General features: G+C 48.1%; 1 protein-coding gene across 2 annotated transcripts; it reads right to left on the bottom strand.

Moving 5' to 3' along the window:
- Nucleotides 1–1,184: 1,184 nt before the first annotated feature.
- Nucleotides 1,185–11,817, bottom strand: rasgrp4 (RAS guanyl releasing protein 4). 2 transcript variants are annotated; one of them, XM_084675097.1, is made up of 19 exons: nucleotides 11,753–11,817; nucleotides 11,187–11,447; nucleotides 10,352–10,965; nucleotides 6,489–6,661; nucleotides 5,805–5,910; nucleotides 5,443–5,502; nucleotides 5,082–5,213; nucleotides 4,816–4,957; nucleotides 4,512–4,685; nucleotides 4,297–4,413; nucleotides 3,757–4,029; nucleotides 3,537–3,617; nucleotides 3,087–3,191; nucleotides 2,843–2,949; nucleotides 2,555–2,720; nucleotides 2,411–2,444; nucleotides 2,153–2,284; nucleotides 1,803–2,005; nucleotides 1,185–1,678 (listed from the first exon to the last, which is right to left on the bottom strand). In XM_084675097.1, the coding sequence occupies exons 3-19, from the start codon at nucleotides 10,366–10,368 to the stop codon at nucleotides 1,583–1,585; spliced, it is 2,118 nt and encodes a 705-aa protein (XP_084531223.1). In that variant the 5' UTR covers nucleotides 10,369–10,965; nucleotides 11,187–11,447; nucleotides 11,753–11,817; the 3' UTR covers nucleotides 1,185–1,582. The 2 variants fall into 2 exon arrangements, with proteins under 2 accessions (XP_084531223.1, XP_084531224.1); XM_084675098.1 differs by having other exon boundaries at nucleotides 1,185–1,673.
- Nucleotides 11,818–13,051: the final 1,234 nt, after the last annotated feature.

Below are 13,051 nucleotides of genomic sequence, written 5' to 3'. Positions count from 1 at the left end.
CTGGTCCACACCCCTGGTCCGCACCCCTGGTCCGCACCCCTGGTCTGCACCCCTGGGTTTGCACCCCTGCCCTTTACTCTGGAGCCTCATTCTTTCCTCAGTGTGTGACAACTTTTGTCCAGCCCTCTCTTTATCCGTCTCTCTCTCTCACACATAGGCACACACACACACACCTGCCTACTGTAAGTTCTCTGTCAGTCTTTCACACACCTCACAGCAGCCTTCTACCCCTTAGCCGACAAACGCATTGCTCCGATCCGATTTTTGTAGCTTCATGAACTACGTCTTATCCTTAGCATTGATTGTGTTTGTGCAGAATAGTAAAAGTAGGTGTTCCATTGTATAGTAGGTTTTCCCTTAGCACTATGCATTTGATGTGGGCGTCTGTTTAGTCTCAGTTTCCACAGTTTTCTACAGTTGGATGAAGTGCATGTTCTCAGGGAGCAGAGAGGGACAGCCACCACATACCAGAGATTATAACATATAATTTTTTTTTGTGTTCGGTTTAGTGTTGGAGTTGAGAACACAACTATGACCTCTGCTCCGAACTCTCCCCCAGAGTTGAGTTACTGCTCACGTGATCACTTTGAAAAGATTGATTGTACTTTTCTGTCAGAATTTGGGAAGTGTTGCAATCCTCCCTATGGATAGATATTACATTTCCAATAATGATAAATGTATGCGATGATCATTTTATGCACTGAGTCAATGTTTTTGCTGCCATGTTCAGTAGTCGTGTGTGCAACCTTTTGTTTTGTAAAATGTTTGTATTTGCTGTTGACTGTTGTCAGATTCCTTTTCTATTTGAGAATAAAACCTGGGATGATATCGTACGTCCACTTAGGTGTCAGACTATACACAGGCCCAGTAATGTAGTCTGGAGCATTCTTCACATTATCAACTAATCTGTCTTGTACGCAGCACGAAGGGGAAGTTGTGGTTGGCTGAGCTGGAGTCACGCCCCAAAACCACCGAATCGACAGACCGACAGCCTACAGCACAACATACACTTTCAGACAAACACACCATTTTAAGTAATCTCATTTGCCTTCTTTAGCATGTTCTGTAGTAGACATTTGGTATGTAAAATTATTTCCGCTCCTTCCATGATTTGCCACAAGTAATAATGACCGAAATATGTTCAACAAAGGATGACGATTTCAAACATGTTTTTTTTTTTTTTTTTTTTTACAGCAATAGTAAATACAGTAGTTTCACATTCGCAACTGATGTAAAGCAGAATGTTGTTGAATTGGAAACTGTTCCGTGTGTCCACTTTCATGACTGTCTTGAAGGTCTCCCAGATTTGAGAGAAGCTTAGCACCAGAGAAGCCTCCAACAGCCTCCAAATGAAATGTATACGCTTAACAACTGTACATAACCAAACAGTTAAATGAACGAATCAGAGGCTCCGAAAAAACATTCAAGAAAATCACTTCCACACTCAACCACATATTTCTCCAAAGAGTCTATTAGTTGCACTTGGGGGACTGAGACCCTGCTTGTCTGATCCAGAGAGTCCACTTGAGTTAATGTCCATAGTGTGTGTGTGTGTCAGGCAGGGTGTCCAGTGCAGCGTTGCTCAGTCAGGCTCCCTGCTCTTGTCACTGTGGAGTTCCAGTTCCTCCATTTTCTCCAGGAGAAAGGACACAGACACCGGCATGGAAGCACCTCTGGTCTAGGAGGAGCACAGAGAATAGTCTGGGACTACACAACAAACCGAAACATAGAAACAAACTATATTCAAATGCCATTTGAATATAAGGACCATGTGGTCTTCAACAACGTAGTATAGGTCTTACCCTCTCTGTAGGAGGTCTGTGTGTGTCAGAGTCTGGTTGTCCTCCACTCTTTTCAACCTTCTGTGGAGTCCAGAACCCAGGATCTGTTTGAGTGGAACCGTCTGAGAGTGTAGAATCCTCAGTAATGTTCTTCGCGGTAGGGTTACCCCTATTGTGATCTGCTTCGTTGCTTTGAGGGAAAATAAAGGTGTCCTCCTCGGAACCTGGTAAGATACACACACACACACACAAAGGGTGTTAAATGTAGCAGAGGTCATTGAAAGGCATTGAAAAACAGCTCAAGGTGTGCATGTAGATGAATCTGAGAGGACTACAGGATGAGGGGGGGCGAGGAAGAGAGGATGACTTACTCCAGCTGTTAGCCTTGGTTTTGAAGTCGGGTACTGGGGTGCAGGGACAAGAACTGCCAGAAACTTTGTGTTTCTTCATGCACTCTTGGGCCAACAGGTCCTTACAGTGGCGGTGACAGTTCATCCCACAGTCTGTAAGAGGGAGGAAGTGGGGGAGGAGAAAACCATCAAGGAGGATGTACCCTAAAACAGAGCCGTAAAAGGGAAACACCTGTGATGCAGCTCGTGAGCCGTCGTGTACCCAGAGGCTGATCTCACCTTTGCAGTGGTAGCCCCTCTTCACGCCCCACAACTGGGAGAGATCAGACAGAGAATGGGGAAGGTATTTAGTCACAGGGCTGCAAACCTCAGGCCAAATCACAGACGTGACAAAGACATCACCGTTACGTCATGGACACTCACGAAGCCTCCGCAGCTGTCGCAGAACGTGGGCCTCTTGTAGGTGGTCTCGTGTAAGTTGTGCACTTGCTGCGCGCTTGTCGGGCTGAAGTTTAGCCCCAGTTTAGCACACACAGACATCCCCCTGATGAAGTAGGAAGTGATTTCTTCACGACTGATTTCCCCTTCCCTGGATGGAAGGGAACGCAGGGACATTGAGTAAGGGGGTTCGGTCGCACAGCGTTTTGTCGTTCTGATATGATCACAGTTCGATTGTTTCAAGACCACCGCGTGTGTAATCAGCTTCCTCACCTGTCACTTTCGTGGGGGAAGGAGAAAGGGAAGTTGGCTGCTATTTTCTCAAAGTCCTCCAAAGAGATGTAGCCATCCTGATTCAGGTCGTAGTTCTTCATGATGGACTGCAGAGGGCGTGATCAGAGAGGGTTTTTTACCAATAGCGTCATGACAACTAGGCACTTCTGCTTTAGCCTGCTCAGTAATAAGGAAGCGAAAACCACTGACAGATACTTGTGCGGACGCAGAGTTCAATACTCACATCCACCATCTGTTTGACGTGTTTAGAAATGGTGGCAGGATCTAGCCTTGGGGTGACTCCAGACCCCCACTCTGCAACTGCAGGAGCTTTGACTGGAGCGACAGGCTGGAATAGAGAGAGAGAGAGAGAGGGGGGGGGGAAGGGAGAGAGAGAGAGGGAGAGAGACAGAAAGAAAGGGGGAGGAAATGAGGATAGCACACGTCACAAAACCACTTGCTAACACGTCTTGAGAAGCGCACACCCTTTTTTGTGGTTCACTTTTGTGCAAGCCTGCGTTTTTCTCGGTTGTACCATAAGTTCCACGCCCACAGATAAGGGACAAGAGGTACTTGTACGAAAAGAGATGAAAAGAGGTCAACATCAAGGTGATGTTAGTGGAGGAGGAGAAAGATAAACATATTTTCAATTCTTGGAGATCAAAGGAACATCCTGTACAGCTGAGCTACTAACCTGGATCTTGGGGTTTTTGGGCTCCTTGGTGTAGGACAGTTCGTAGATCTCATCCTCGGTGTAATACAGGTCGAGAGACAGCTGCGAAGCAGGGAGGAGGGCAGACAGGGTTCAAACGCCAGCTCACTCCAACTCCCAAACGCACCCCACCCCATTATGTCGTTTCTATTAACTAGGCTGCTTTCAACAGACAAAACCCCAAAAGGGGCCCTGCCCTCACCGTGAGAAGATGGAGCAGGTCCTTGTTAGCCTCCGGGGGAAGGCAGCTGTGGAGGGCTAGCAGGTCGCTGATGTTGCTGTGGATGTGCTGCAGCTTGCCCAGGTTGATCTTGTCCTCATCCAGGTAGTCGGGCAGGGCCTCGTTCAGGGAGATCAGGTCCTTTAGGTGCACGCCCAGGATGGGTACCTTGAAGCCCACGCACTCGTTGTACACCCGCCGGTAGTTGCTATAGTTACTGCTGGAGGACAGCAGCTCTGTCATTTCACTCAGAGCCTGCAGGAGGACAGACAGGAAGAGGGTTTCTGGGACTGGCGGTGAAGGTGCGGTCGCGTTCAGAGAACTTGTCAAGACCGGCCACACCAAGCTCGCAAAACTAGCAGTAGCAATGATGAAATGATGGCTGGAATGACTACGCTGGAATGAATCGCTGAGTCAGAGTCAGTCCTCGTTGAGTCGGTCCTCGTCGAGTCAGAGTCTTTGCCAATTCCGGCTCGGTGCTGTTTCTCTAGGAGGGATGGTGACAGCGAGTCCCTGGCTGACCTTAGTGATGTCCGGGGGCAGCAGGCTGGCTGTGTCTTTCAGTCTGGAGATGGAGCTGTGGCACAGGCCTCCCGTCACGGCCATAAGAGTGTTAAAGTTCTGAAGGGAGCGCAGCTTCTACAGGGCGACAAGAAGAAAAAAAAACGAAATACCCCTTTAATGAGTGACACCACCGGACCCGATGTGACGTGGTGACACCGCCCGACGTCTCTTACCTGGGCCACGTGGATGAACTTGGTGAAGACCTGGGCTCTCTGCTGGGCCGTGTGCCTGCTGAGGATCATCAGCTGGACCCACTGGGAGACGCCGTTGCACATCATGACGGAACGTTCCAGCGCCGGGTTGTCCCTCACCGAGCCGCGCACCACGTAGCTGTGGTAGTCCAGGAACTGGCCAATCAGACAACGGTGAGGGGGTCAGGCTGGAGATGAGTGTGTCAACTGTGAAGGTTTTTGCTTTTTTTCGTGGTGACCTTGAACCAGGCTTCTCAACCCGATGTGACTGATCTGGCGTACTCACGGAAACATTACAGAAGTTCTTGAACTCCAGGTAGCTGAGATGCTTGGCCATCTCGTCAGCTTCCATGTGATCAAAAAGCAAGGACACTTTCCTCTTCTTCACAGAAGGTGAGGGGGCTTGGGATATGTTCACAGCAGTGTTTCTGTAGAAAGACACCAGGAAGACTCAATCAAGACATTGTATATCGAAGTTTGTTATTGACCTCACAGATGGATCAGATATTGATTTGATTCGAACGGCTCATAGGTAAGGCCATTGTTACTTACACGCAGGAAGAATTGATGAAGTGCGAGTGTGTGTTCTCGACCTCTGACCTCACCAGGGTCCACAGGTCGCCCATAATGTGCTCCAGTCTGGGATCAGCCTCGAACACTGCCGGGAACTGGCTGATCCACTGCCTGACCAGGACAACAACAGAGACATGCTAGCTGGTCAATACTGGACAAACACAAACAGTGGCAGAGCACATCACCGTCTGAGACAAACTCCAGTCAAGTATTTTCGTAGTGTCGCAACAGAGCAGAATTGAATGATTTTTGGACGGCATGTGAAACAGAAGGGTGTGGGTTTTGTGTGTATGTGAAAGTATGTGTGCGCGCGTGAGTTTGTGTGTTTATTGATGCTAACCTGATGAGGTTGTAGATCTGTGATCTTCTCAGCCCTTTCTCGACAGGACAGTCCTTATAGGTAACAAAAGTCAAGGAGCACACGCACCACCACACTTTAAGACAACAACACAACTACTACCGCTGCTGCTACACATCCACGCTCCAACACAAATGAGCTTCTTCAGTAAACACGCCTGGCCTGACAAAGAAGTGTTTGTTTCCTGGTTTCAGGGATTAATAGACATGTGATGAGGTGCTGCGAGCCGACGGCCCCGGAGGGGGGGGGGGGGCACTTGTGGCGGGGTGAGGGAAGAGGGGGGTAGTTGGGGGCACTTGGGGCAGGGTCAGGGGAGGGTTGCAGTGGAGGATCTTAGAGGATATAGAGCCAGAAGCTTCAAGGCGAAGGTCTGGGAAGGAACCACCCAGATGTGCATCATCAGCGTCATGTTGACCATCTGGGAGCCTCTGACAAGTCTCCCCTCCGAGTCTGAAACCAACACAAGACTTCAGGGTCAAAACACCAAGTGTGAGTAGAGGAGGGCCGGAGTTCGAAAGAAAAGGATTATTTAAAAGAACAGTAAATAAATAGATATTCATGCTATACACGTGAACATGTGAGGATGTATAAGTGCCTACAGCTGGTAGAGGTGGATAGCTAACAGGACTTCCTCCTGGTGTCATGTTGACCTCTGATCCTAGATTGTGTAACTGAGGGCAAGTACGTCAAATAATGCGGGCAAGTTCCCGTCCATGCGTTCGACGAGCTGTGTGGCCATCCCAGTCTGATGAAACAAAGCTTGATTGTGTGTCTCCACTTTGCCTCACACATCCCCTCTCCTCCTCCCCACCCCCCCCCCCTCTCTCCCTCACTCTCACCCTAGATTCTTCCCTCTCATCCCACGCTTACATAACCTGCCTGGGATAAAGCAAGGGCGAGAGAGTGGGAAGGACTGAGCGATGAGGTCAACAGCTAAACTAGGGAGAGCCACCCACACACACACACACACACACACACAAACTCATAAAGACAAACACACACACACACACACGTTTATAGACACGCACCAAAGCAGTGTAGACAGAGCTGGATGAGTTCATCCAGACTGGCCGCTCGCGTCAGGGGGAGCGGGGTGGGGGTCTGCAGGGCTCGGCTGATCTCCTGGGGGCTGGGGCAGGTCATACGCCTCTGAACCGGACGTCTGCTCTTCACCCCCCCAGGGCCCTCCACGCGACACTTCCTGCAGACGAGAGAGAGATAGAGAAAAAGGGAGAAAGAGCGAGAGAGAGAGAGATAAATTAGCCACCTATAAAGATCTAATCATTCGCTCTGTGACGGAATGGGTTGATTGTCTCTATCAATCTGGTTCCTGCAAGTTCCTACCTGTTTGTCCTACCAGCATGTGTTGATAAGCTTTTTGTTTATATTGACACTACCTACTAAGCAAGCCTGTAATGTCAAGGAATCAGTCATACAGAATCTGATCCCAACAGTGGCTTTCAGTTTTTCTGTCAGTGGTCATTGTGTAGTTGTACAGCAAAAAATGTTGTCAGTATGACCGCGGTGTGGAGCAGATTGTGTCATTGCCTTGTGTATGAGAAAAACATTACCAGGAAATGCACATTAGTTTATTTCAAAGAACTTGCAAGTTATCTGAATAACCAGACTATCTACCTCTCTCGGTCTCTCTCTCTCTCTCTCTCTCTCTCTCTCTCTCTCTCTCTGTCTCTCTCTCTCTCTCTTTCCCTTCCTCCTTGTCGGTATCATCAGTACAAAATGTTCAACTCTCCTCATTCGAAGTTGTGAGTCGTGTTCAAACTCACCTCATATAGAAACAGACACACAGACACTCACAGACACAAACACACACACACACTGCTGCATCTATTAGTGTAAATAGACTTGGATGTGCATGGTAGCACAGAGTCATACAGGGCTAGGGGTCTTGCTCAGTCTGTGTTTCTCCTTATGGACGGTCTCTCCAGGACATTCTGTTCAATTCCTATCCCAACCTGCAGCTCCCCAACTTGCAGCTCCCCAACCTGCAGCTCCCAACCTGCAGCTCCCCAACCTGCAGCTCCCCAACCTGCAGCTCCCAACCTGCAGCTCCCCAACTTGCAGCTCCCCAACCTGCAGCTCCCAACCTGCAGCTCCCCAACTTGCAGCTCCCCAACCTGCAGCTCCCAACCTGCAGCTCCCCAACCTGCAGCTTCCCAACCTGCAGCTCCCCAACCTGCAGCTTCCCAACCTGCAGCTTCCCAACCTGCAGCTCCCCAACCTGCAGCTTCCCAACCTGCAGCTCCCCAACATCAAGCTGATCCGAGGCTCCAGGGTGTGTCCTCTCACCGACTGCTACGGTGGCAGCCTCAGTGCCCCCCCCCCCCCAGCCTCCAGCCCTCCCCCCAGCCAGACCCTGTTAGGCCCCTTTCTCTTCGGCTAATGACACTGGCCTCCGAGCCCAAAACATCAGGGCGAACCTACACGCCGCAGCCAAGACACCAACGGCAGACACACTATATACATTTCAATGTAGGCAGGGGAAGTGAAACAGACACACAGGTACACCACGTGACTGAAGACCTTCACCGGGAAGAGCCGAGGACGTGGTCAAAAAAAGTTCTTTCCGTAACTGACTGTCTTCGATGCATCACATCGGTATGCAGACGGCTGCATGGCATAATCCCTCCACGCAAATGATGGGGTTTCAAAACTCTCTCGCCCTGCTCATCTGGGACAACCTCCCACCATGGCGGCTCTCATTCCATCGCTGCCATTTGCAATCCTTATCTGTCACTCTTTCAAAGGGGGAAGCGGTTATAACCTAAACAAGTGACACAGTCAGAAAGTCCCCTTGGATGTGTGGGTCATGCTGACTGAGAGAACACAGAGTGTCTAGCCCGAGGCTGCCTAGAGTGCAGAGTGGGACATCTACTCTTCTACGCCGACCGGCTGTGTAGAGAGGGATGTTTGGTAAACAGAAAGAGTTTTGTAGGTTCCCATGCAAATCCGTGGCACAATTAGCCCCTGTCTACTGTCTTGGACATTTGCATTCACCTGGTCCTAGAATGAAACTGGCTACTGGGAGCTATGTCAATAACACAATACTCCCTCTATCTCTTACCCCCCACACACACACACACACTCACACGCACATAGACACATGCTGGGGCTTGTGTAAATTCTAAGTAACCCGACAAGCCTGGTTTTGTTTCTACAGAATTACTCACCAACACAAGCATCACTGAGCCTCTCACTGGTCAGTGTTGAGGTGAGATGATGGCGTACAGGGTAAAGGGACAAGGTTTTGGATCATGGTTTTAAGCCCAGAATCTCTTTCATGCACAAAGGTTTGGTACTAACCCACACCAAGTCCATTCCTCTGTTCTATTCCCTCTCTGCATCTTTCCTTGCATTTACATTTAGTAATTTAGTAGACACTCTCATCCAGAGCGACTTACAGTAAGCACAGGGACATTCTCCCCGAGGCAAGTAGGGTGAAGTGTCTTGCCCAAGGACACAACATAATTTGGCATGGCCGGGAATTGTACTGGCAACCTTCAGATTACTAGCCCCATTCCCTAACCGCTCAGCCACCTGACTCCCCTGACATCTTCTCCCCTTTCCTCCATCCTCACTCTATTCATGTCATTCAGAAAGCAGCTCCAACTGTTTTTCTTTGGAACCCCCCCCGCCCTCACCCATCCATGTAACAACCCCCGGGTTTTCACTCACAGTTCCTGGCCAAAGACCCACTTCCCCCTCCTGTTCTCACACACACAAGTAGAGAAAGGGGGGGGGGGGGGGCATGCAAATTCCTTCTTTTCTCTCGTTAATTGATTAATTGATGCCAGTATCGTTTAAAAGCCTTGTTTGTGTGTCTGCTCTCTCTCTCTCTCTCTCTCTCTCTCTCTCTCTCTCTCTCTCTCTCTCTCGCTCTTTCTCTCTATTCTCTTTATAAAACCGCCCCCCCCCCCCTGTAATTAATAACATTATTCCGGGGGGGGGGTTCTAGGTTATCAACCCACTACACATCTTGTGAGCATTGGTGAAAATGATTTTGCCATAGAGAAAATATCTTAAGAATATGATTGAACATATCAACTCTGACCACACCCACTCAAAACCTTATTTCTATCCAACCTGATACGATCTGAACTACAAAGTGAAAACAGTTCATGAAAACACTGTTTCTACAGCCTCTCTGTAACAGTGTAAACACATCTACCATAAATAATGTTTGTCACATCAACATGCAACTCCCTCCAGAATCAGCATTCCGTTTGTAACTGCAATCCTACATACATAAAGTAGCATTGATTCAGGATATGCTCTACTTACAAACTCCAATAGAGACCAATCTTGATGGTAATATACTGTGGCTCTGGTGCTAGGAGCATCTAGCTGAAGACACCAGACTGTGGCTCTGGAGGGGTGGTCCCTACTACATGCCAAGCTGAACAGCACTACGACCAGCTCCAGAATGCCAGTGCATGTTTGTGTGCAGTAGACACAAACCTTTGAGCATGTAACCACAGCACACAGTACACTATACCCCAGTCAAATGTAGGTCAAGCACACACTCAAAAGTCTTTTTAAAACGGCCACTACGAAATCAAAAAAGGAAAGAAAACAATATATATCTGACAGCTCCATGAGCTGCAGTGCTGGTCTTACTCACACCTTAGAGTAGATTCAACTGAACTTTTCTCTATAACGGCTCTGTTTCTTGTTAGTAGTAAGTAAGGAGTGAAAAACAACAGCCTGTGACTTCTCAAGAAACCCGACACAAACCACAGAGACTAGTTTCGGGTATTGACAGTGCTCGTGAAGGATAGCTCTTTCAATAGAGTACGGCTGACATACTACACACTGCTGTGACCGTGCGGTTCCATGTCAGTTTCCCCCCCTTCCCCAGTGCTTTCCCACTCACCTCTTGTTCTTGTGCATAGTAAAGGTCGTCTCCACAGCTCTCCTGCTCCACTGGCGGTCCTCAGGGGCATGTGTGTGTATCCTGGAACCCTAAAGCTCCATGCATGACCCCCACTCCTCCTGCTTTGTGTCCTCTACAGCCCGCCGTGTCCCAGCCAAGCAGGCTCAGGGACTGAGACCTGGCGTGGTGGATGAGCTCTGCTCCCCTATCTGTCGCCTCTTCACTTCAGGCTGAACACCACCTCCTCCTGTCTGTCTGTCTGTCTCGTTCTCTCTCTTACTCTGAATGACTGTGCCAACCACAAAATACACCCTGACAAGCTCCTACTTGATAACTAAACTAGTCTGAAATGGAAGCGATATGACAGTAAATTGTAGTCATTGCACCATTTACCTGTCCTCTAATACTGTTCTACAACCCTGTACAATAACCTTGTTCTATAACCCTGTCCTACTGTATAAAAAGTCAGTATCTCTAATGTAGGAACTGACTCTGAGAGATAGGGGAACTCTCATCAGTGTGTTTGTGTGTATGTATTGGTGTGAACAAGGGGGAGGGGAGGGCAGTAGAATGAGAGAGCTCAAATGGGAGAGTTGTGAGCTAAACACTAAGTACTGGCAGAGGGAGGAGGAGGAGAAGCGAGAGAGAGAGACAGATAATGATGAACGTCTATCAGTGTTCTGTCCTCATGGTATAGATACAACAAGTATCTCCTATAAAGACAGAGGCACTTTCAGCATCTACAACAATCTAACTTTGAACCGATTCAATTCTTTGCGTTTCTTCCGAGAATCTTGTGCAACAGCTGCCTGCCTTGCCTCATCTAAACCCTTACCGTCATCCCTTCCTTTTTGACAGTCATCCAGGTCTTTCACTCAGGGTTTCCCTATCTTGTATAATCCCCAGCGCTTCTCTTTTCTCTCGGCCTCTCCTTCTCTCTGGGTGCTGAGTGGAGGTAGTGTTTCAGGGGAACCATCTCCGTGTGCAGCTGGACACGGAGGCTCAAAGGCATCCTTGTTCAAGCTCCCCCAGAGGAAGAGGGGACCCAAGAGGGGACAGTGAAGTCACTGACGGCGGAGGTGGCCGCTCGAGAGACCTGTGGGTGTGATGGAGAAAGAATGTGAGCGATATCGATCAAACATATGCCGTTAAGTAAAGTAAAACCTCATAGTGATCACGACCCTGTTACGGTCAGTTTACAGTGATATGGTATCCGTGGCCATTTAGCGAGGGTGGGTGAGAGGGACTGAAACGTGTGGTGGGTAGACACGTTATAAACCTCAGAGTTCTGTTGACATATAGAAGTATAAACTACGATACATTGCGTGGTGCCCATTTAAACTGAAAGTAATTTCTCACTTAAAAAAAATAAAAGTTATATATTTACAAAGTGACGCTTACATCGGTGGTCAGCGATGATGTTGCTTAAATAAACTCGAACACTGCCATCTAAGGGTTAGATGGCGTCATTGCACAGATCATGATTCGAGAACGAAACTGTCTTCCGAAACTCAAACTCCCAGCATTCAATTTACCCGTGAAGAGCTCCTGAGGTAAGTGCATTTTTGGGCAGTAAACCACCCGCTGCCGCAAAATGCATCGGTAAATACTAGATTCCAGCATGTCGTTGCTATGGGTGATGCGCGAGGAGGGTTGCACGAAGAAGTATGACAGATGGACACTGTGGAGGTGAGTTTGCGTTGTTGCTCTATGTTCCGAGTTCCGAAAACGCATGGTTTGTTGAATTTCGCAGAGTATTTATTGGTTGCTGGAGGGGTGTGTCTGTCATGTAAATACATCCAAATGCTCTCTAAGGAGTGTTTTAAGGTGAATATGGTTGTTCTTGTTGATGATAATATGAGGGAGGAAAATGTAAATGAGTTGCACACAGGAGACATGGACAAGGATAGACGGAATTATTAATACACAGAGCATTAGACTAAATTTGACTCAGTGTGTGATCAAAATAAAAACCCATTAACCCAATTTGGCAAAGCACAGCCACACTATTTATCTTCTCACATGGAAATTATGGACAAGTAATTCTGCTGGAATTGCTTACACACTGAAATCTAGTACCAACTGTGGAGAAGTGCAGATGAGATTCAGTTTGGTATAAAACGATACAGCACTTTTGCTTGCACACCATCAGTCTAGGGATGCGATAGAAATAGAACTCAGGCACGACACACGCACATAGAAACACACTTACACACACACATGGAGACACACACATTCGGACTGAATGCTTTTACAGAGGCACGGCACATGCAGTCACACACACTCATAGACACAGACACACACACCACAAATACACTTAGTACCGAGTGCGTTTACAAAGACTAGTATAGTGTCCAATTTTCAATATATCGAGCTCTTTGGTAGATATAGAAAGCAAAAATACCATCAGTTACTATTAAGTGTCTAAACATTTGTTTTATGCATTTGTGCCCAGGCATGGTGTTCACTGTATGCAACGAATATCACTGCATATTTTGTTGTACTGTAAAGCTGAGGTATTACAAAAGCGTTGCAGTTTTTATTTAGTTTCATCATGACTTGAAGCAGGATAGCCGAGCATGCGTGCTAGGGCACGATGGAGTGTGTGTCGTTCATTATGAGCGAGGCAGAGAAGACGCGAGTCTTAGTGCTCCTCGGAGTCCTCATACGTCTTCCTTTTATAGCCGACGAGACTGTGAG

The sequence above is a fragment of the Hypomesus nipponensis genome, chromosome 15 (genome assembly GCF_054491055.1).
Source record: "Hypomesus nipponensis isolate SF chromosome 15, ASM5449105v1, whole genome shotgun sequence".
Taxonomy (NCBI): Eukaryota; Metazoa; Chordata; class Actinopteri; order Osmeriformes; family Osmeridae; genus Hypomesus; species Hypomesus nipponensis.
Note: the sequence above shows the minus strand (reverse complement) of the source record. Positions and strands in the feature narration are given on the sequence as shown.